The 25,908-nt window shown below is 33.8% G+C and overlaps 1 protein-coding gene across 1 annotated transcript in view; it reads left to right on the top strand.

Annotated features, from left to right (window-relative positions):
- The window catches only part of LOC132549313 (vesicular glutamate transporter 1-like), an 84,974-nt gene extending 59,989 nt beyond the window's left edge, over positions 1-24,985 (top strand). Inside the window, exons 2-12 of the mRNA XM_060213239.1 lie at positions 1,679-2,000; positions 5,773-5,903; positions 9,745-9,859; positions 13,616-13,703; positions 14,155-14,241; positions 15,181-15,311; positions 17,149-17,298; positions 18,806-18,938; positions 19,180-19,290; positions 23,405-23,532; positions 24,572-24,985. Of these exons, the coding sequence (XP_060069222.1) occupies positions 1,679-2,000; positions 5,773-5,903; positions 9,745-9,859; positions 13,616-13,703; positions 14,155-14,241; positions 15,181-15,311; positions 17,149-17,298; positions 18,806-18,938; positions 19,180-19,290; positions 23,405-23,532; positions 24,572-24,985 (1,810 nt within the window). The remainder of the gene's footprint in view (positions 1-1,678; positions 2,001-5,772; positions 5,904-9,744; positions 9,860-13,615; positions 13,704-14,154; positions 14,242-15,180; positions 15,312-17,148; positions 17,299-18,805; positions 18,939-19,179; positions 19,291-23,404; positions 23,533-24,571) is intronic.
- The last annotated feature ends 923 nt before the right edge of the window (positions 24,986-25,908 follow it).

Below are 25,908 nucleotides of genomic sequence, written 5' to 3'. Positions count from 1 at the left end.
AATGTTATCTCTCCGCTATAAACATCCACCTATATAGTTTATAGTGTATACGATCCTTGTTTAATCTGTATAATATCTTACCCTCCGAACTGCCGTCAATTGTGTCATAAAACACAGAAACCAATTTCTAGCTTATTGCCCCTGCTAAGTCATCATTAGCTCGCATATTATTTATGTAATTGGATTCGCAATAGTGTGAAATCACGACCTTTGACCTGTAATGCTTATGTTTGATCTCGGGAATTTACTACTACAACGGGGAGCATCTTGTTTCCTCAAAGACTGTTTCAAATTAATGAGTTAATGTAATATTGTAGTGTCCGACGCTGTAAGACATTGTTCCTGACTCATTTCGATACAGTTTCGGCTAAGTTGACAAATTATTGACCTGTTGTTATAATTGGTACTACTATACAAACGAGGCCTACTGTTAAGACTGGCATTGACATGAAATTACGATGGCGTTTCAAGTATAAAGGAAATGGAATCAGGCAGTCATGCGGTTCTACGGTCATATGTACCGGTCACGCGACTGTATCCACGTTCTCTATGTATATGTGTGCATTGATATACCTTTATTTTCCTGGTACAATACATGTTTATGTTTACCATTTTCCCTCTTTTTTCTAGTCTTGCAAAGTTTGATACATTTTGCTGCATGTACTATTATGCTATTTCATACAGATTTTTCTATACGTATTATTCAAACAATTGCACGATCTACCACTGTAAAACAAATATATAGTTAAAGAGGATTTTCATTCTGTCTGTAGGAGAATTATTCTGCGAGTTGCGCGTGGGAGTTTTTGTTTATGTACAATATGCACAACGATTGAACATATTATTGTATACTTTTATGACGATTAAGAATCTATCATTTACATTATATTCTGTATTCCAAGAACTGGATCGTAAACCATGTGTCTCTCTGACAAAGAACGAAGAAGTTGCTTTTGAACGTCGGATTTCAGTTGATGATGTCGTATCCTAAACAAGATTAAATATTATGCATATTCATCGTATTGGCTTTTTTTTTAAGTGTGTATGTTTTGCAATCGCAGAAATAGGTAGATATTTCTATACGATCGAAATGAACGTAATGAATTATCTACTATATCTTGCTGTTAATATCTAATAAATACAAAGTTCTTTAGTTACACGAAAAAACATCATTTCAAAGCAATTTGATTAACTGTAAGTATAATCCCCACAGGGAGCTAATACCTATATTTATATGATCAGATTCATTTTATATTGTAGAAAGATATCTTACACACAGATAAGTTGACATGTTCATCCAATTTTGAACAATCAACATCGATTTGATGAACATTCGTCCATCATCAACAATAATTCAATTTCAACCATTAACCGCAATCATCCATTCACTTGCTTTTAAGACGAATTCAAAATAATTTCAACGTTCAGTGTAAATTGATCCAAATGAATAATCTCTTCCGGTTATATTGAAAAGTTCAATCACGCAGACTGATACATTTCTAATCCAAACCACTAATGCCAGTGAGAATCATATTTGGTTCACTGTCACACAAGCGAATTGCTATGATTAATATATATTGATTCTATGAGAATTCTCAGTAATTGTCTGGATTTTAAAATGTAAAATGCGAAATAAAAACCGAATTATCTAATGTTACATAATATTTGTATATTTCAGGATTTTAAAGAAAGATGATGATGAAAAGGGATTCGCTAAATATGATGAATTGGACGAGGTATACTCGGAGGAAGAAGAAGGAAAATACACCGGAAGTAGATTCAATTTCAATTTCCGGTGTAATTGCTGTAAGACCTGTTCTTGTGGACAGCGATATGTGATAGCATTTCTTAGTAGCGTGGGATTTATCATATCTTTTGGTATAAGATGCAACATGGGGGTAGCTATAGTGACGATGACGAAAAACGGTTCAACTGAAGACAATCACCTTATACAGAGGAAACAACAGCTGGAACACATGGGCAACAACACGAACATGACGGTAATCATATTGTCTTTGTGATCAATATTACTATCTAGCTAGCTTCTTATTTTGTTTGAGAAGAATTGTTTGTTTTAAGATAAAAATGTTCTCGCTTTTCTCAACACAGTATTTAATTATTGGTTAGCTTAAACAAACAAAAATTCGATATTGTTGATGTAAGTAAGGAGTTTACCACAACGGTATGTGAACACAAGATCATCCAAGAAAAAAAAACATGATTATCACATTAAACCACGCCACCCCTCCCCCTCCCACCCGACCCCACATCTACAGACAGATTCTCTGTGAACACTCATCTAAAGGTCATACGTGACACAGTGTCCAGTTGTTTCGAAAGAAGATAAATTAATTGATTTCAAATATAGTCACCTATTATAAATCAAGAGAGGATGACAGCAGATACAATTCATACGCCCTACCTGCACTGCAGTGTGATTCACTCGTTTGTTTATCAGAATTATGAACTATTAACTAATGAATTTGGTTGGAAATTGTAATTTGTAGCATTTTTACCGACAGCTCTGACATAGATTGATCAGGCCTAGGAAATAAAAACATGTTATTGAAGTCAATTATGCCAGTTGAAGTTACCTCAGTGTAATCTATTTACATAGGATTGTTAGATCTCCTTACAAAGCTCGCAGCCTTTATGCGTCTGTCATTTGAAATCGTGACATGTATACAAACTGTTTTGATTAATATGACAATCGTAACTAGGTTCGCTTTTTGTTATGTTGTCCTTTGTCGACAATGACTGTCTTATAATTCATGAATTTAAATGTGTTTTTTTTTGAAAAACGTAATCTAAGGAGGAAGTACTTTCGACTTAACACAACAAATGAACCGAATCAATTTATTACATTGTAAGGAAGACATGTGTTGCTTTCGCTTGTTCTGAATATCTAGCGACTTTATTCCTAATCCTATGACTAACAATGTTAATAATAACATAAATCATATTGGTTAATATAGATTTTCTTCAGCACTCCGATAGTTTTATCTTCATTTCAAGCATTTATTTGTGGTCTTCCATTAATATAATTCTGATTTATTTTCGGTCATCTATTTATTAACCACATTCTACATTTCTCCAAATCTGTATGTTTATTTTATTTTCCATGAAGCCGTTCTGTTTGTCAACTATTTTCAGTATTAAGCCGTCCTGTGTATCAACTATTTTCAGTAATTAGCCGTTCTGTGTATGCACCGTTTTCAGTATTTACTACTGTTCTGTGTGTCAACCATTTTCTTCATTTAGGCGTTCTGTATGTCAACTATTTTCAGTAATTAGCCGTTCTGTGTGTAAACCTTGTTTATTCTTTATTTAGCGCTTCTGTGTTATTGATCATTTTCTGTATCTAGCCGTCCTGTGTATCAACCCTTTTATTTATCTAGCCGTTCTGTGTGTCAACCCTTTTCAGTAATTAGACGTTCTGTGTGTCAACCCTTTTCAGTAATTAGACGTTCTGTGTGTTAACCATTTTCAGTGTTTACTGCTGTTCTGTGTGTCAACCATTTTCAGTGTTTACTGCTGTTCTGTGTGTCAACCATTTTCAGTGTTTACTGCTGTTCTGTGTGTCAACCATTTTCAGTATTCAGTGCTGTTTTGTTTGTCAACCATTTTCAGTAATTAGCCGTTTTGTGTGTCAACCACTTTCAGTAATTAGCCGTTCTGTGTGTCAACCTTATCTGTCCTTCATTTAGCTCTTCTATGTATCGATCATTTTCGTTAGCCATTTCTATATATGGACTATTTTTTGTATTTATCCGTTCTGTATTTTAACCATCTTCTTCATTTAACCGTTCTGTGTGTCAAACATTTTCTTTATTTAGCTATTTCTATATATGGACAATTTTCTGTATTTAGCTGTCTATGTGTTAGCTATGCTCTGTATATTCCTTATTTAGTCCTTCCTTGTGTTAACAATATTTTTCAAAAGGTCATTTCTTGATGACTATATTGAAAGTTCACCATTCTGTATTTTCATCATATCCCTTCTTTACTGACCCTTTTTAGTGTGTCATCATCTTGGTCATCGGTGTGTTAACTTTGTTCTATAACTTGGAAGGTAGACTAGTCTGGTTGACCTGATTGTGTGGCATGGTTTCGTACACATTCACTTAATGTTCCTTTCGCTTCCTGTTTTTTTTAATCAAGCTATAGGGCTAGGGCCGATTTCGATCTTCTTCTGTCGACGTTTACTTTCAACAGTTTAGGTCATATTATCACTGGCGAGTCTTACAAGGACGATGCAGATTACCTGATCACTTGACTCCATGACGTCTTATTCTAGATGTGCATTAAAACTTATCCTTTTTTCTCTTGAACAGTACTTTGTTTTCTTTCTTCTTTTCTTCACTGATTTATTTGGGTCGCGGAGGTCAATATTTCAGTAATTTTTCAACATCATTTTGGTATCAGAATATATGACGTGTAATCCTTCGTTGTTTCGATGGTTTGATAGATGAATTAACATCTGCATCCTTGTTCAAAGCTTTGTTCAGAAAATGACAAAATGATGATGAAAATGGGATAAATCGTGATCAAAGCCACACGATTCTTTTAATATATTGTTTGTTGCCAGGCAATAGATGAGATAACTGCTTAACAGTGAATCTGCGTATAAAAGTCAGCATTGATAATAGATACGGAGATCACCCCACTGAAAGATAGGTTTTACAGGATAACAAGTGTGATAAATGATAGTTAATACTTCAATGAAATTTCCAAATTCAGTGACAGAATTTTTAAGTACTTATAGCGTTTGTCACCATCAAAGTGATTCATTTACAAATTACTCTCTAAACCAGAGTTATCATATTACATCATGCTGCCAATAAAACGATCATATATGAATGGAATTAAGTGCATACCATATCATTAGTCAGTCAACAGAGTACTTGAATGAACAGATATTACAACATGTCGCCAGTGAAACGATCATATATGAATGGAATTAAGTGCATACCATATCATTAGTCAGTCATCAGATTACTTGCATGAACAGCTAGAATAACGTGTCTATAGTCCTGATAACTGTCTACGACAATGTCAGTTCAAATGTTCATAACTTTTTTGTATTATTATCATGTATCGATTTTCAATAACCTTTTGGTCCACTAATGGCCCCGTACAGCCCCGACACTAATGTACACGGCGCGTCCAATGTAAATTTGTCCATTTCATTATTTAATCAATAATTGTCGATACGGTTACATTATCATCTTCATATATATATATATGGTGCTGAACAATCACTGCTAATTCTCGGATGTTTAATTTTCCTTCCAATTACTCCCAATTCATACCTCGGAGTGTTAGGATGATTCAGCTGCTTACAAAACGTCAGTGTAGTCCCTGATGTTGATGCAATATACAGGACATAAAACAAACGTGCAGCAAGACTTATACACGAATATTAAACTTATGCAATCAAAGACTTGATACTTCACTTAACTCAGAACCCCTTCTAACTCAGGCCTAGACTACTTGAAATATATTTACCTGTGTTTCCGATATCTTCTTGTTTTGGGTTAAATATCTGTTTTTATAAAAACGTGAATTCCTCTTGACTCAGAACCCGACAATGCATGATGTAGATATTTCAATCACAATTACATCATGTTGTGTTATCGTGTTACAACAATGACAACACAGGGTGTATGTATGCATGATTAAGTACATTATTGCATTATTCTCCCTAATCAATGAAAAACATCGTATGAATGAAGTTTCATGTTCAATTATATGTTTCTGTTTCCATTGTAGATACCACCTCAGCTTCCGGAGTTTAACTGGACCCCGGAGACGATCGGAGTAGTTGACAGCTCCTTTTTCTGGGGCTATATTGTAACACAAATACCTGGAGGCTACCTCGCATCCAGAGTTCCTGCCAACAGGTGAGCTCATTATGTCACAGATACAACAACCCATAGAAAAAGACATACTTAGAAAGATAACGCCAAAAGGGCACAGAAAGTACTTCATTCCTTTTTATTTATTCAAATGTTTTCAATGTCAGAAAATCTCTAACACTGTTATGCAGAATCTAATCTTAAATAATCATTTAACTGGATAATCGCTATGTTTTCTAGGAATCCGGGAAACTGACCGTAGATTGAAACTGTTCTTTTATATCGTGTTTCATATGTATGCATGAAGAATTTCCATTACTATACTTACAAGCTTTTGAATTTTGATTTTTATGTTGAAGGAAATATTATTTTTATACAAACTTTATCGTGACTTGACGACACATGATTAGACTCGTGTAATGGGAGCAAATTCTTCCTAGGTTAGCTAGGGAGGGGGTTTCGTGTTTCCAAGCTTTCTATTATAAAACTTGATGTTGTTTTCTTACCATGATGTGTTGTCACATTTGATTGGTTCGTTGTGCGATATGTACTTGTATATTGTTTAAAGCACACATACCGATTATAGAATAGGCCCTGTAAGGTAGGTTATCACTGCTACTTCACAACCTGGTATCAGGGCTAAAGGTATGTGGGTAAGGTTTTGGAGCCTATGGTGGTGGTGGGGCGTTGTCATAACCGCTTGTATTGCTGCTGTGTTTAAGGATTTAATATTTCTGGAAGTAATGCTAATTGATTGATCAACCAATTTTCTGATAATCGAGCCCCATGTGAATTACTTGTATGTCACTATGGATGGTATATATGTTTTGTAACTGCTCTATCGCTATTATTATAATTGTAATTATTCCTTTTTAGTCTTTGATATAAAAAAGTAGACCATTGCTTAATATTCTTTTATAATTAATTCTTGAAACATGGATTTCTCATTGCCCAAGCAAACAAATTATATCATCATCTGACCACGTAAGTCAGAACATCGTTTTATGAGTACCATACAATTATTGAAAGTGAATATTCCTTGGGAAAAGTAATGATTTCCAAACGGAAATGTTCCCTTTAAGAAAGAAGTAATAATTAGTATTTTATTATATTAAAGTCATAACATTAAGTTATAATATATAACAGCAATAATTAATGATACATCACGATATAGATACACCACGGCTTATTCATATCTACCACAGAATAATACTTCCGGAACATCTTATGAATAATATTAGAAATGTTCTTATTTTCATGCTCTCTCTCTCTCTGCCCCGCTCTCTCTGCCCCCTTCTCTCTCTCTCTGCCCCACTTCTCTCTCTCTCTCTCTCTCTCTCTCTCTCTCTCTGCCCCCCTCTCTCTCTCTGCCCCCTTCTCTCTCTCTCTCTCTCTCTCTCTGCCCCCTTCTCTCTCTCTCTCTCTGCCCCCTTCTCCCTCTCTCTCTCTGTTTTATATGAATAATCACTATATGACTATATGAAACTACTATATGGTGCAATGGTATCTCTTATTGCCTCTACTGTATCTAATTATATATTTAGATTAAAAACGCTTATTTTGTACACTTCTTTGTGTGCTAAAGGGTACTTTAAGATAGCTATCTGTCCTGGGGCTATGCAAGCATGTTCTTTTGAATCATCTTTGACGATGAAGAAGATTCTATTTTGATAGCAAAAGCTCAATAAAATTACAGATCTGTTCTAGTCACTGTAACGGTTATCGATTGCTCGACGTAAAAGAACTTTCAAAACACTACAGATTTATTCTGATAATCTTATGTTCTTAAATATTAAAATGAATCTTTTTTCAATTGTAAAGATAAGTAAGGTTGTGTGACGTAAGTATCCCCAGGACACAAATTATCTATCGATAGATCGATAAACAGTTGTGTTTATCTGTACATCCTTAAATATGTGTCTATATGTAAGGCATGAATGGTGATAAAAAGAGGATGCATGCATAAAATTGGAATTATGTGTTTTATTTAACGAAATATTTCGTACATGTTTTTGATGGTGGAACAAAATAGAACATGAGATCATATAAATAGTAGTTACTGATATGGTGCATTGAATGTCTTTCCCTTACTCAAAACACATAGTCATTGAATTTCATTTAATATAATTTTATTTTAGTTGTTCAGGCCTCCGTTTTCATTGCATCGGATTTATGTTGCATTGTATCCGTTGAAAATTACATCGTCCTTACAAGCTAACTAAACGATGAAATCAAACTGCATATTGCATAAAAAAAATCTCTAATGCTGTATTCAAATTATCTCGCGTTATATTCCTTTCTCTTCATTTTGTATTAATTCTTCGTCGACGTATGTCAAAAGGCATATCCATTGTTTCAATTCCCAAACGTGTATTTTACTTGTATTTGTTCGAAATCCCTTCACGAGTTATAACATTTCACTGGTGTCACATCATGTTTCCATTTATTTGTATGTAATTCATTCCTATCGCTTTCGATGTGAAATTCTATTCATTTTGTACCAGATACTCCACTCTCGTTTGCCTAATTGACATGTTTCATATCAAATTGCATCCATTATTGATTAGTAAACATCAAATTCGTTTTAATATGAAGGGAGTAATATATGTTGTGTCAAATATCCTCAGCATTTTACCCAATCTAATCCCATTGACTTCATAAATATCAAATAAACGTATTTCTTTCTGTAAATATATATAACCACTAATGCTAATTACATGTAAATGTAACAAAAAGAATATTAGTGAAAACTAAAAAAAAATGTATTTTTCATTAATATTTAATGAATGGTTTATACGCCAAAAGCGCAATCAATCAGTTTGCAAGTATATTTTTCATTCATGCCAGCATGACACTAACAATATTCATACCAAAGCTTATCTATTGAGGTAAACAATGAAAAAGGAGTAGATCATGACAATGGGAACTCGTTAAGATAAAATTAAAGTATTAATCTGTACACGATTATCAAGAGATAATAGATAATAGTGGTTTGCATCACAACCAAACACCTATTTGTGAAATAATGTATAATGTTGTTCAAACTATTTGTTTAATAAATCTACACAGACAAGTCCTTGGTACACAACCGTTGCTTAGCAATCTATAAACATCGCGTGTGTATGGGTATACAGTGCAATGCTTCTAAAGTAATGAGGTGGCTCTGTATACATATCAAGAGAAATCTGCTCCGGAAATTAAGAAATCGAATTTCGTTGGAAAAGCGTTTTATCTAAAATAGAAAAACATTTTCTGAACATATTTTATATTGCACATTTAATATACATATCATTGTATATTTAATTGTTACTGATCTCTGTGATTCTGTTTATGTAACAAGTAATTTGTTGAATTTAAAGAAGTAATTTAAATTACATCTATCAATTTTGTTTTATTTCACAATTTTTCATTCACTTTTGTGGTAAGATTATTAAATGCCACTTAATTTGTGAAAATAAAAGTTTGCGTGTATTGGGGGAAGAGGAGGGGGTAAACATTGATATCTATCTATTTATATATTGATATCCAATGCGCAATGTGCCGTTTTCATTTTCGCATGGAACAAACATAGCGATGTAAAGGAAAACCTTGTATCTGCTGCTTTAGAAGGATTAAATAAAGATATAATCAAATATAATGCTGTACAATAAAAAGTAGCTTTACAATGTGAATTCTAAATAGATGATTAAATAAGGTATATACAAAGTTATAATTTCATTATTTTTATCATTCGGTTCTTAAAAACCATGAACGTCTGAATAAGATAGACAGGCCTGTTAAAGTCATGAAATTGTTCATAATAAGGAAGCAAATCTATCGTTTGGAAAAATAGACAGTGTTTGTTGATGTTTCACGCCGTCCAATAACCACAAACATTGTTTTACAGGATATTTGGTCTGGCTATAGGGCTTTCTGCTTTCCTGAATCTCCTGTTGCCTGGAGCTGCTCAAGTTCACTATGGACTCGTCATGGCGGTCAGAATCCTACAGGGACTCGTAGAGGTAAGATATTAATATTTGTCTAAAATTATTTAATCATAATATACTGGAGGAGTTGGATTTGCCCAAATTCTAATACATTAACGTGCATTTTGTTTACTATTGATAACACTTTATGTGTCATATACACGTTTGAAATGGTCATTATTCGCCATTGTCAGTGGTTTACATTGATACCATTGTAGCTCAACGCATAACTATCATACACACACTTGGCTGCTAACATAGCGTGTTCAGCCTACACAGGATAATCACGGAGTCTTTCTCCCCAATACAGATCAAGTAAATATTTAATGATCCAAGGAGCAAAGAGATGAATTAACGTAATTATTTATTTCCTTTGTCGGACAGGTTGATTAAATGAGCGTCTATCGACGGAGTTAGGTGTGCTCGCCCTAGTGTTAGGAATTGAGGGTATAAAATGCAACGTGTTCGTTGAATTGTTCAGGTTTTATAGAAAAGGGTGTCAAATGAAAATGGAAATCATGAGGTAGACGACCTAATCGGAAGCATGTAAGGATGTTTAAGACAAGTCCCGTTGCGCACGGATGTGCACTTGAGGTTAAACGTCTCTTAACACCGACAACAAAAATATATCAGTATACCCCGCCGTCGATTACAAAATAAATCATTCCATGATGTTACTCAGAGATGGAAATATTTTTTGCCTTAATTAGCCATCAAAAGACAATATGCGTATACGACTCGATGTTTTGAGCATAGACAGTGCATATCACTGGTAATATACAACGGAATTCCGAAAAAAAGTGTCCTTTACTAACGGGGTTACTATCGTGGTGTTTCTCGTCAACGTGTTGGAAGTATATACATATAAATCATTTTGGTTACAAAATTAGATAGTAATTACATCGGTGCCTTTATTGGAAATAAAGACAATAAACCATGTTGAGAACAAAGAATGTTTACAAATACATCACATTTATCTGTGTAACATTCATTTCAAGTCGTTGACGTGATATTAGAGACGGTCAGGAACTAATCCCAATAGCATAAGATGTGTGGATTATATACGGTCTCTCAGAGGTTGATCACTTGTATTGGCAACGAAGAGCCAATGCATTCCGCTACATTCAATCAATTACCGATATGGTTCATTTTCTACGATAACCATGTCAGTAAGAAAATTAATACCGAGATGGTAGTAGGCCCAGAGCCCCTTCGCGTCACTCTTGAAAGACAATATTGCACCAGAATGGAAGATCCAAGATTGCCTCACGGTGGACAGTTCAAGTCCACAGTCAATCTCTCTCCGCACTTAATATCTTAGCGCCGATAGGGACAGAAGTCACATCAGATTGCTTTGTGACAGGAAGATGAGGACAATTCAATTGAAGTTTTGTCTGCCGCGAAAGAATGATGAGTACTAAGGTCGGTTCGTGTCAGCAGAGTGTAGGGATATCTACAGCTTCGTATAATACACTTTTCAACAGCCAATGACATTTTCTATTTATATAAATATGGTAGACTATTTATCTTGTCAATACCTTCCTGATAATATTTTCGGTCACAGAGAAGATTTCAAATAATTTAAGATTAATGCATTCGAGGCACAAAACCTCAGACGGTCTTTGTCATTTTCTTGACAGCATATTTACGCGAAAGCTTCTGCTACTGACATCGCTTGTCGCCGGTACAATACCAATCTGATTTGTTATTGGTAGATGGTATTTACAATCACCAGGAGATGACACCTATCGCTTATCCAGCCAAGCAATCGTCAGCTTTCTTTTCGTATTATAATTAAAACAAATCTCTGATCAGCTCAATTAAAATGCACCGGTAATCTAGTTACACCATATACAACTGAACTATGTCGTGGCTTTTAGCACAGCAATATACATACAAGACAAAAATGTAAACTGAAATTAGTTTAAAATGTTAGTGTCTAAAATTGATTAAATACTGATGATTTCCCTGTCTGTACTGGTTGTATAGTGTTACATAATAATGTCGTTATGGTCATGACGATGAATTAGACATTAAACACATTATCAAAACAGGTCCCATGGATTGGAATTTCATATAATATATATATATATATATATATATATATATATATATATAATTTTAATTTGTACTAGTGTTTACGTGAAAATGATATTTTGAAAAGTATTTATTTTCAATTTGAACTAAATTCTTTTCAAAATATGACCGTTAATAGCAAAAGACGAATTTTGTTTGTAGAGAGTTTTTGTACTGTCGTTCTTGCAACATGTTATTTATAAATGTGTGTCGTTCTTTGACCGAGATATTTTCCTCTGCAAAATTGCATTATTGTTTCAGGTTTTTTGTTTTTGTTTCGTTACTTTCCTAAAAGGTCATAATCGCATTTTAAATCTTTTCTGAAGAGATGATATATAATTAAACTTGCAGTACGTATGAAATGATGAAAGAATTTTATCCAATTTGATTTTGGGCGTATAGTCTAATTCTCTGCTGTTCTGATAAAACATTCCTATTATTCAGTTTAATCTTATTACACACCGCAAACAAAATCACTTCAGTCAGTACACATAAATGGAATCGTACGAAGATTGAATGTAAAAACAACAGTTACACACATGTATGTTCCTTCCTTCTTTACGATAACCATTCTAGGAAATGATATTTTAGAGCAGTTTCTGTTACTCTGATAGGTACGAATATTAATACATTAAATTTATTTCTAATACTTCCACTTTCATCACTTTCTTCAGTTCGATGGTTTCTTGTACCATCATTGTCCTACAGAACAGATACAAAACATTCCTGTTCGGTATGACGTGGTATTACAAAGCATGTTTTAATTTTCCATACCAAGAGAATATTGATTTTCATGTATTATATGTTCATTTCTTACATAAATATATTTGAATTTTGCGTGACAAGTGTCCGTTTATTTCATGCAGCGATATTCCAGGTGTATTTCCAACTATAAATCGATGCAATCAGGAAATAGTCGAGGCAATGGAAACCGATACAAGTTTAATTAGGCCATAGCTCGTGACATTTGTTTTATGGGTAATGTCAATACCTGTTTAATAATCAGGCGCACCAGCTATCAAATCACGTTATAAAACTATAATGAAGAGGAAACGTCCTTAAAAAGGCAATTATTGGATTTCGATATTCACCTGGTGAACGTTGCATCATTGTAGGATGTGCTCGTCCGACTCCGAAGTAGGCAACACTGCAACAGATAAGACAGGCCAGATTGCCACTCAACACTTATCTTCAATATGTTTTCTGTTAGACGTTTCCGATATATTGTCAATGGTTTCATAAGGCCGAGTTCAATCTACTCCATTGATTATCATTACATGTTAATACTGACCGGTAAAATGAATTTCTTTTTAATATTTCAACGCAAAATTTAACTTTGTGATAAATCAAATGTATCGATTGTTGATATGCCTCATTTTTAAACATCTATGTAAAGTATAATCAGTTCTTGATCAGTCGCACACGAATGGCACTGTTAAAACATCCACCAGTATACTGTGCTAATGATGATGATTATTTCCGCACTTTCATTACTATACTTAGTTTTTTTTATTATAATTATTAAAATCTATATATTTTTTTAAATATTGTTATAGTTTTTTTTTCTGATGTAAACACGCCTGCCTTGAAAGCATTGTTCTTAACTTAATAAGTTACAACGTTTTCAGAGAGCACGGGCTAATTGCCTTTACACATCATACCTGAAGTTCGTCCTAAATAGCATATGGTTGAATGTGTGATATGTGTTAATTACAGGGTGTTACCTACCCCGCCTGTCACGGTATCTGGAGGCACTGGGCCCCACCACTAGAGAGATCCAAGCTGGCTACTATATCATTCTGCGGTATGTCCAAATTGTTACTAATGATAAGTTTGAAAACAAAATATCCGTCGCATCAGTGATGAGTAATAGAATAACCAAGATACTATGCGATGTAATTTAATTCAATAATTTGTTACGATGTATCTGAAAATTTCTGATACAGTAATCTGAAATTTTCTATTAAGTTGTGTATCTTTTGTACAATTCTTTATACCACGAAGCCCACATTCTGCTGCAGCAACATGTAAAATGTTAACCTTTTGTCAACGGACTTGATTCTGCATAGGGACCTACCAGCTTAATCTCACATGTTGATCACATATGAGTGCCGTTGTACAAGCATGCAGTTCTATTATAACGGACAATATTTTGTTTTGATTTAAATACATTTTTTTCTAACATGTTTTATCTACCATGATCTTCTATTCCTCTCGACGCATTCCTATTTTGAGATTAACTGCCCTTATTATAGGTTCGTACGCCGGGGCGGTTCTTGGGATGCCACTTTCCGGAATACTCACGAAACAGTTTGGATGGCAATCCGGTTTCTACGTGTTTGGTGAGATTTGTTAAAAGTTACATGATAGTAATTGTTTACTGTTTCCAGATCTTGTATACAGTCAGTATGACTATATTTTAGGTCACAGATAAATGGGATTTTACTTGTTACTTATATTTACATTAATTTATATATCGTTTTTATAATCTTAAACAAAAACCTCCCGCTTAACCAAATGCATATACCAGGAAGCTCGAATTATAGAACAGCTGAAATAATAAAGTTCCTTTTGACACCAAACAACAATGGTGTCAAATTATATGAGAACAAATTCAATCTGATTTTTCAGAGATAAAAGTGTAAACTAGACTTAATTGTTTATGAGTTAACGTTTTTTCTCCTCTTTGAACTAAGAGCAGCGTATTGCACATTGACATCTCTCAATAAGATCTTCGGAATATTTACGTTGTCATGTCATAGAGTGGTAGATGTGATTTTCACAATAGAATGACCATGAAAATTGTAAATAAAATTCGCTCATTTCATGTGTGGACTGTCGGGTCAATGTCTAGTAGACAACGTTGACAAACTTGGTAGTATTATATGTTATGGCGATAACAAGGAATTCGTGTCAAATTATGTGTTTGACAATAGATTTGTTGATTTATTATGCCATAGCTTCTTAAGTAACCTTTGTTTTTAGTGAAGTCATCTTTCTAAAAGTCAAATAACGTCTGGTATGTCTGTGTATTGATACCAAAAGTGGCTGGTGGCCATATTTCTTTACATGGGAGACATCTATTTGTATTTGGTGTACTAATGATATAAAGGCGAACACACCATATTTTTTAGTAACGGCGGTAACTTGGAAACCTCAGCCAACGCAAGTCCCAAATGACATAATTAACAAAGCGATACACATGCGATAGTAAAGATATGATGTTTAAAGGATGCGGTATACTTCATGTTTTTAGCATCTCTCTAATTTGATTGTTGCAGGTGCGCTTGGGATCATCTGGTCGATTATTTGGTGGTTTTTCTCATTCGAAAGACCGTCTAAAAGTCCATATATTTCAACTGAAGAAAAGATATATATAGAAACTTCGATAGGTGAAACTTCATCGTCAAAGGTGAGATTTTCTTATCATTTAATAACTGAAAATGAACACATTTTTTCTACTTTTGCTATCTGCCAAACTATATTTTGTTATCGTCTGATAAAACTAGACATGAAAAACGTTACATGATACGAAATAAAAACATGCTTCTCGACGATCCATTTATATTCGAAATCGATCATATGTGAACCAGACTCTTCTCTTTTATCTTATCATTGTCTGAAAAGTGTTGGTATGCCTGTCAGTTCTATTTACCATGGAACTAAATGAATTATATATTATTATATAGAATCGAGAAATTTCCACAATCTGATATAATGTTTGTATACAGTCCGATCTAAGCAGTGCCAGATTTGCCAGTTGTAGACATTTAGGTGGAATGACTTTCCAAATGGGATCCAACTGATTTGATAGGTCGAAAGTGCACTTTACTCTTTAAAAACAAGTCTAGTCAATAATTAGATTTTCCCTCATCCCGAATACGCCGTGCCCCTTTGTTGCTTAATGGCTTTCCCTGTGCCATATTGATTAAGCATTAGCCTCTATATGCTTTCAAACTTTGCGCACATTAACTTTAGGTTCGAAAACAGATCGGCAAACCAACCAGAGGGATCATTTAATCATTTAATAGAATTGGATTTTCTTTCACGAAGAACTCTACCTATTGAGAGCTACAGACATGAAACAATAGTCGTGTCCTGTGTTTCCTCTCCGACGACTTTTCTATTTGACAGGATTACGCCCATAAGACGAATCAAATAACTTTAAGCCTCGTCTCTTATACAGGAACGTTATCTGTGTTAGAAAAATCTTTTCCGGAGACTTTTTAATAACAGGTTATGTTCTTGTATATCTTTTCCTGTTACCTCACATTAGAATAATGTGTTTTAGCAGTGTTCCATCGGAAATACACGAGTGATACTTTCGACTCGGTCAGATTTACATGATAATGCTCTAAGACAAATGGATCACCTTCTCAACTCATTGAATACTTTCACTAATGAATCAGTATTTGATAAGGAGATCACATTATTTCATGAATGTCCAACAGACATAACACTCATATCAATAAAACCAGTTAAAACATACACATGAATGAACGCAACATTGTTCATTAGGTCTTCACGACATACATCGTAAGACGATATCAAATAAAAATTGTTCAATACATATATTAGGTTTTATACAGTATGAAATTCATAATAACTTTAAGTATGTGTTTGCGATGATACCTTTATTTATAATTTAATGAATAAAATTTGTACAATTTTCATAAAATGAATGTAAAAGTAAATAGTGATTTTAAATGTATTAAAAGCTGAAAACAAAAAAGGTGAAAAATTCGGAATATATAAATATTAAGAGGAGAAAACGAAGGGAAATATTTAATCAATCTGATATTTTAGAACATTTCTCGGATATTACAAATTTATATAAAATTGTCATCTGAATGTGTATCGTGTTTGGTCACATTGAATTAGTTGTGAAATATTTCAAAATCTCCCGTCTGACATCAGAATAGTTGGCGTAATTATGTTGCTATCTCATCAAATCATATTTTATTTTGGCGGGGATAAGAGTACATACTGTGTCTACTGACCCTAGCCGCAGCCGCCTAACTTTCCAGTCGTTAATGAATTTCAATTTCGTTGGGTTGTGAATCGAAGAATTCTCTGTCTATCCATCAAATAATGCTTGTGTAGAGTATGAATTGATTAAGGGGCTACTGGTCTTTCTATGACCAGAGTGATATCCCTTCAGCATAGATTGTTCCAATGTTTTGTAGAGTTTACATATATCAAGAACTGTGATATTTCTCGTCAGTTAATGCTGTTTTGTATTTTTGTAGGATATGAGTACACCGTGGTTCAGCTTCTTCACCTCCATGCCCGTGTACGCCATTATAGTAGCCAACTTCTGTCGTAGCTGGACATTCTATCTCCTCATTATTAGTCAGCCAATGTATTTTAACGAAGTTTTTAAGTTTGATATCACAAAGGTAAGATTGATTAGATTATACTTGTTCTATAATGTTTTATTCACAGTGTAGAAGTCATTCAGGTCGAGTAACCCAATGGTTTACTTTATCTGATTAAGAATCAATAGAAATAACGAATAGATTCAAAATTGGATTTTAATGAAACCTCAATTATTTTCTGTAGAATTCTGGTAGTAGCATAAGTGGTTGAGTTCATGCCGATCTAATCAACAATTGGCATTAAAACTTATCACCAATGTATTTATCATACAACCTAACAACGTATCCATACAGGCAGATTTCTGTTCATACAATTTGTTCATTATGTGAGAGTACATTGCCTTTATTAATGGAGACTTGTTGTTTATACTTTGTCAAACCTCATTCAAACACATTCTATATAAGCCGATGACACCTCCGATAATTACGAAGAAAATTTCCATTTCGTGTTGTCAATACATTTTCTTTCATTTCTTTAATTTTCAAACGTATCAATTATCAGATAATGTTTCTTGGCGTTATTGAGTTCTAGCGATGGTGTTACATAACGGGTATCACCACTATGTTCTTGCCTTTAATTACAACGATTGGATTAATGATATAACGCCTACACCATATAAACATGTGTAAGGCTAAAACTTGGCTTTAAAGCACTAAAGATGTTTGCTCTCATTAAGCATGGCATCTACGTCAGCACAAAACATACCAGTGAAATATACATTGTCTGTAGTAATGTTTCTATGATTAGATGGTTAAATGGCGAATTAATTCTTGAACAAAATGGTCTTTAAATACAGTTTGTTTTTGGAAAAGCATGTGTGAAAAGATATTCGTATCTTACTTCAGGCAAAGTGTGGTGTTATATCTAGTTAATCTGAAACTGTGTCATTATTAGATCTACATAACAGAGGTGTAAGTTATCGTTACAGCAAATGTTGATATGCAATTCATGAATTACACCGAACTGTCGGTATTTGATTAAATGTATGCAAATATCGATTTCCAATTACAGTAGTTACTGTTGAAGTCATATTTATATACAATATCAAATAACAAATGCAATTTGAAGGTATATTCATATTTTTGTAATTCAATACGAAGCATACCTGTATCCCTGGTAATATTTTCATGAGAGTTTGAAAGTCAACTCTCTTTATTGTTGTTAAAAGTAAAAGAGTATGAAAATCATAAGCACGACGTTGCATTATTTTCCTGCACTTTTATTATAATTAGAATATACTCACTTTAAAAACGATATTCTAAACAGCGTGGTTCGAGTTGTTCCTTAAATCTGTATCTGCTTCATGAATCTCCAAAATCTATGAATACCTCATGTTTTAGTAAATTAAATCAATGCGCAACACTGTTTTATGGGCACTATGTCCCGTTGAGAAAATGCACCAAGAAAGGAAAGATTAAAAGCAATGTATTGGATTGCTGTCGTACAATATTTAGTTGATAATAATGTTCCTATTCATAGACATGGGGTCTAGTTAACTTCATATCTATCATTCTTTGACTGTTCCAGAGCGGATTAATATCAGCTTTACCGCATTTAGTGATGGCCATAATTGTTCCGTTTGGTGGACAACTTGCTGACTTCCTTCGTCGACGAGGCATTCTCTCGACTACCGTGGTCCGCAAAATCTTCAACTGCGGAGGTAGGACGCTCTCATTTTACTTTCATAGAACTCCAAATAAAAGGATGGAACTTTAATAAACACTGGTTTCGTACAATTCTTTGGTATATCTACTGGATATTTTGTTTCTGTATAACATCCCCAGCAGAACATATCTCGCCATTTTATTGCCTTTACTATACTGTCCATCACGGGTTACATTATGGTTACTTACTATCACCCAGTCTTTTTAAGACACTTATATTTTGTGTTTGTCTTACAGGATTTGGGTTGGAGGCTTGCTTCCTCTTAGGAGTGGGTATTACCAGGAATACAACTACAGCCATGGTTTGTCTCACCCTTGCTGTTGGCTCCAGCGGATTTGCGATATCTGGTAAGTTAACTAGACACGTGGCGACATGTCGACTTTCTGCATTTCAAGGGTAAAGATTATTCAGAACTGATTTGTAATAAAAAAACATCACACGAAGTTTAATGTTTTGCTTAGCAAGGTAAATTTAGGACCCGCTCACAAAAACAAGCGTTTAATAGGACATACTGATAGGTAAATGCGAAACAAGGTATAACTGTCAAGGTCACTTTCTCTCTCGCTATGGAAGTTCACGTCTAACCCCTTTTCATAACTTCCAAAACAAACATCTGTTCAATGAAAACGTACAAATTGAAACGTGTGAATAGGACAAAGTGGGGGATAGATATAAAAGAAACGTGAGTGACAGTTCTAGTCTTTATTTCATATTTAGATTGTTCATCTGGTTATATTAGTAATAAGAACACGAGGAAGTATCCTTATGATACTTGGTTTTATTATTGGTTCAAATATATTGATTAAAAAAGTCATGGTATGGGAGGTTTCCATCGATTCTCCTTAAAATACGTGAAAAAAGAAAACGATAAAATTCAGTATGCTGACTATAAAGTGGTTTATTCACAACATCAAGTGTGAAAAGATATTGGTACTAATCAAGATATCTATTTATAGTTAAGCTGTACATTATATATGTATGTATGTACGACAAGATAAAAATAGATATTCTTTTTCTTACTAAAAAAATACTTCATACATATATGTGCATGTAAACCATTGAACGATCCTTCCATGCGTTCTCAAAATGAATAGGATGTGATAACTTCACAGCAAAACATATTCAAATGTAATACAATACTGATATTCATACAGCACGAAATCTCAGAATATTGTGAATTATTTGGTATCCTTCCAGAACACATTGATTTCCTTTCCTGTAAAGATTCTACTCCAGTTGTTTATATTTTGCATTCGTTTTACAGATTTGTGTTAGAATCATATTTGCATTTAAGGTGATATTTTCTTGTTCTCCCTGTCCTCTGCTCCCTTTGTATTCCTTGATTAAGGCTTCGATTTTTTCATGATTACGGCTATATGTTTTCCTATATACGTACAACATATAACCAAATGTCATTAGAAGATCCAGCCGTCCTTAAACATGTCTTGTCGATATCTATTCAGACGTCCTGGATGGATTATTCTCAGAACTTGTTAGTAGGTTCCCCTTGTTTTCTTGCTGTGAGGTTTCTATTTTTATGATAGAGCAGATACATAAAACAGCCAGCAGATAGCCATCTTGGATTGTTATAATTATAGCTTGTAACTTCGTTTCTGCAGAAGTGCCAAATAGATCATTCTTAGATTTCGTGTGTATATCCCCTGTATTTTTTTCTTTGTGCTTTGTACATTTTTGATAATTTCAGCTTTATTTTTTATTTCTAAAGAAGTTCCAAAAATATTATTCTCAAATTTCATATGTATGTATGATTCCCTGGTTCCTATTTGTGATATAACCATTTAAGGATTAATCGGAAAAGCGTGAAGGCCGAGGGATAGTTATTTTGAATTTTAACAGTTTTAGTTGTCATGTTTTTTAAGTACTCAGGTCTTTCTCACATTATATATATAGGTTCCCCTTTCTCCATAGTTGTGCAGAGTCTATTTTTGAATTAATTGATAAATCAACCATCTTGGATTTCTTTGATACCAAAAGGATCCTTGTCTATATATTAAGATATCCCAATTTGATTAATTGTTGTAGATTTCCATTTTGAAATTTCATCGGTGCATGTTCAATTTTGTTAATGACTTGAAAGAACAATATCACTTGTTTGTGGTATCTGCAGATTTTTAAAAATTCTTTTCGCCGATTCACTGGATAGAAATTTTAATTGATTTAGATTGTTTATTTATATCAAAACAATATAACAGCAATTGTTAGCATAGTTAAAAATTATACTAATGATGAGCTAATGAAGATAATAAATTGGTGGGCGTGAAAATCTCCTCGAGATCTCCTGTATATCTCTTCCATTTCCCAAAGAAGCTTTCCTACAAATTGCTATTTTTATCGCCGAATTTGTTGATCGGAAAGATCGAGTCAGAATAATGCGAATATAGAAATAACATAGCTATTTCGGTACATCTTACGAATTTCATAGATTAAAAAGACAAAATAACAAAAGTCTTGATCAAGAAAATGTCGTGCATTTATATAACAATAACCACATTTTATTAAACCAAACGTTGACTATGTATTACACGCTGATAGCATACTATTACATGTGTAAGCTTTTATAATTAAATCATTTGGAATGCTCCCGAATAGGATTAAGAGAAAAAATAACCTCCATCTGAAATTAGACTAGAGTCACATATATCTGATTTTTAAATTCCTGAAACGCTATAGAGGTTGTTTACGTTTGGGATGAAATTCGCAGTAACTATTACTTTTGACAAATATTTCCATAAAACTATTTCTGACAGTTATAGATTAAAACTGAAATTGAATGGGAAAGACAAGAGCAATAATGTTCAAAGTGAATTAGCTAGGCAAACAACTTATTTTGTTATGTTACATTTTACCCGTTAATCAAAATGATTAATGAAAAGCGTCGGTTGCTGTAACACAAAGATAGCCTTTCAGATTTGTTTTTTTAGAAAAGTGTCGATTGTGTATGGAACCGTGCGTTAAAAGAGATTTAAATGTAAAACTCGTGTAAGCCAGCAGAGTGAAACAAAGAGATTGTGAGTGTATCCACGCTTGAGCAATTCATGTCAAAAGAGAAAGGAAATATTGATAATTAGTCAGGCGATATTCATACCCTATTCCTAGTGTTATCTTCTAATCATCGCTTTGATAAAAATTATAGACCCTTAGTGATGATAATCCACGGTTTTTGTAGCCACAATACCGACAATCCAATCACACATTACTGGCGCATACAGGCCAATAATGACTATAATATGCCAATTATTTCTGTAGCCTACCATATATGGTAATAATAAACATTCTGAATGCAATCGCCGTTTGATTGTTTAGTTATAAAATAGCAAGTGCTTGTCCAATGGTGTCGACTATGATCAAATTATCTCTGCATCATTAGGCGTCAATTTCCTTACAGCATGCCACCAATTACAGTATTACGGTTTTTATTGGATGTGCTGTGTAGCTTACATGAGAAAGTTGTCATTTCTAGCAGGTCAGATTTAACCTTCTCTCTGTGCGTTTATAGAATTGCAATATCAAAATGTGTTAACATACAGCTAGTCTGATCCTTTGGCATTTCTACAGTCCTGATTATCTTCATGCTCCTGCCCGTTACCCAATACAACTATCACTCCCATAGTGTTGACATTCCGTCCTTGGTAATATAGTAAGCGTTGCCTTAATGTGCTTTACGCGGAATATTTAGATGTTTCCATGATTTAAATTAGGTTACAGAAAATTTCCAGAACTTTTACCTTTCAAAATGCAAAATTGCTTTTCGTTTTCTGTAAGACCTATATGAGTGCTCTCGTCACACTTTTATGATTTTATTCGACATAGGTGTAGATGGTCTACCAAAACATTCTATCGGTTTGAGATAAATGCTTGAAGCTGGAGTCGAACCTGCTTTAAGAATATATAGACCCTATTCAGTCAGGTATAGATTATGATAAAAACATGTAATTTATCAATGGTAAGGAAAATAATTTGCTATTGATATTTATATTTTCTATACGAGTGTGAAATTTATCAGTTGATACAATATTTTCTCTATTAAAACAAGTTCATCGTTCTAATGTTTATTACGGAAATTATTTCTCATTCTATTATTACTAATTGTACACATGAACTGTGTTTGAATTGATCAGCGAAAATCATTTTTTGCACGTACTTGTCAAGATTAACGTTTCAACGTATGCAATGCATAGCATTCTTCTTCCGTTGTATTGGTATCAACAAAGCTGCATCATGGAATGACTGTACGATAGTAAAAGTCATACCCAAAGAAACATTTCTCATAATGTTGTAGTAGTTTGATATTGTCGCTTAACTTGCCAATGATTAGATGGTCGGCTAATGGGGAATGAATAATTCCAAACTTCAAACTTCGTTAATAAACGAACCTTTTATATGCCCAGGCTGTCATAACGTTCCAATCGCCGATTATCATTCGTTGATTTTGTTTTGCAGGGTTTAACGTAAACCACCTGGATATCGCCCCCCGATATGCCAGTATCTTGATGGGACTCTCAAATGGTGTCGGAACTCTTGCTGGCATGTTGTGTCCAATCTTCACGGAATTACTCACAAAGGGGGCGGTAAGTAACTAATTGATATTTGTATTGTTTTGTCTTCTCAGAAATATTCATAAAGGGAATGGTAAATATGTAATTCTTAAGTAATATGTGGTCACAAAAAGAAATACTCAAAAAAGCAATTTGGCATGTCAAATCATGGACGAAACACTTACAAAAGGGACTACAGGATGTTTTATCCATTAATACAATATACGAAGGTTACTACCAGGCTCGATTACTCTATAGCTATCACTTATAAATACACATCAGATAGTTTTATTATCTGTTTCTAAGAAAACTATTGATGGAATCAAAGATATCCACACAAATTTGAATGCATATGGAAGAGAAATTTTGTTCGGAGGTGCTTAGAAATTAAAACATGAAAATTCACGTTTTTATGCTGACGATTGAGGGAAAAGGTAGTCTTAAGACATAGCGAGAAAAAAAGATGATATACTTTTATCAGGTCATTACTCTCGCAAATTTAATGTAATATGAATAAAATCATACAACTTTCTCTTCTGAGGTTAGTAAAAGAATGTCATGTTAGCTTTATCAATTCACCATGAAGTCACAATGAATTATTTTAATAAGGAAAACGAGATCTTAAATTTATTAAATTAAAACGCACAACTTGACACCTAATTGCGAAAATATGTTTGAATATGAATAATGTCAGTGTCAATGTAGATAATTATTGAGAAATAAATCCATTCGTTGCCTATTTAATCAAGATAACATTACTTTTGTTGCAAGAAAATATGTTATTTGCTCAATCAAAAGTAAAACCGAAATTTCGTAAGTCGGATCTTTGTCACGGAAGGATTTAAGAATGATCAATTTCATATTTCACTTCTTTTCTCGTCTCGTCTCATTCACAGGCAATTATATCAAAATGTGCATAAAAATCAATTTTGCAGAGATTTTGGAATACATTAGCATGTTTGTGCGTAACAATTTTCTCCACATCCATGCATATATTTCTAACATTTCCGAATCAGGGAAACAAGTAAAATATATATACAAGCTTTACTTTAATCTTATATTCTTTGCTCAGACCGCAGATGAATGGGAGGTCGTCTTCATCATTGCCAGTGTCGTCCATTTTCTTGGTATCACATTTTACGGAATCTTCGCCTCAGGAGAAAAACAACCATGGGCAGAAGCTCCTTCAGAAGATATGTGGAAACCCGAGGACACCCTGAAGTCTGACGGCTCTGGCAAAATGTTTTCTTATGGTGCTTTTGAGGACGACTCAGGAAACAAGGGTGGCGTGGTAGGGGGACCCACTATGAACGGGAAAGCTGGCGTGACTAATGGTCAGATTCCCTACGATTACGGAGACGAATATGAAGGCCCATATAACGCACATGCTAAATATTCGTTTGATGGTCCAATGTATCAGACCAAGGAGGAACTTGTTCAAGTACAAGCAAAGGACAGATATCTGACGGATGAAAGGGATTTATGAAGCTTTCTCTTCTATAGTAAGATCAAATTATAGGTTGTCGTAGAGTTACAAAAGACGGGCGAGCGATTTAAGGACGTTTATAGTGAATATAGTATATATATAAATATGTAAACAGTAGAATTGAATTATTTCATTCTATCAGACGCATAGGTCATCTTTCACAGTAGTTGTTTGATTGAATAAATCCATCGGGTGATTTATTTAATATTATAAACCACCTAGATACTATTATAAGTACGTCATAAATTCCTCAAAATAGTAAATATGATTTGTATGAATCAGGATATTTTAGGAATTGATAATGATTTTAAGCAAACAGAATAATATATTTTTAGAAATCAATTTGACCGATACAGAAGTCGTTGCTAAATGAACTTTAGTTTCACGACCAACATAAAGTCAATGTGCTAGGTGTAGCATCTTTATATACAATCTGGAGGCATATCGAGACCATCAATAAGTAGTTGAAAGGTATTTTGTTATAGTTTTATTTTGTATCATTTTACCATAGTGTTGACAATATGTTTTAAAAAAGAAAACCGTGGCGTGACCTGTGTCAAAGGATTAGGTTTCTAGCAAATAGATGGTAATACAAAAAATCAGTCATACTGTCACATGGTATATTACTCGTAGAAGGATGTTGATGGACTCTGAAGAAACGTTTTGATTAGTGAAACACGAATCATTTATATATTATTGAATAACTGATTGACGTTTTTATTTACATTTGTTATATTTTTACCAGTCAACCGTATATCCACTTTTCATCTTTCCTGATGTCAATGTTATGTAGGTTTGTTGTAGGCATTGTTGACATGTGTAACCTTGTGTCGTCCTGGTGACCTATTAAATAGGCTTTTACCTGTCCGAACATAAAGGATATCCTAGTATATATACCACAATCGAATTCCTGAATTCTACTG

This window comes from Ylistrum balloti, unplaced genomic scaffold, assembly GCF_031769215.1.
Source record: "Ylistrum balloti isolate Yb309-2 unplaced genomic scaffold, AGI_CSIRO_Ybal_v1 Utg369618, whole genome shotgun sequence".
NCBI lineage: Eukaryota > Metazoa > Mollusca > Bivalvia > Pectinida > Pectinidae > Ylistrum > Ylistrum balloti.
The sequence above is the reverse complement of the archived record's forward strand: the minus strand, read 5'-3'. Positions and strand labels throughout refer to the sequence as shown.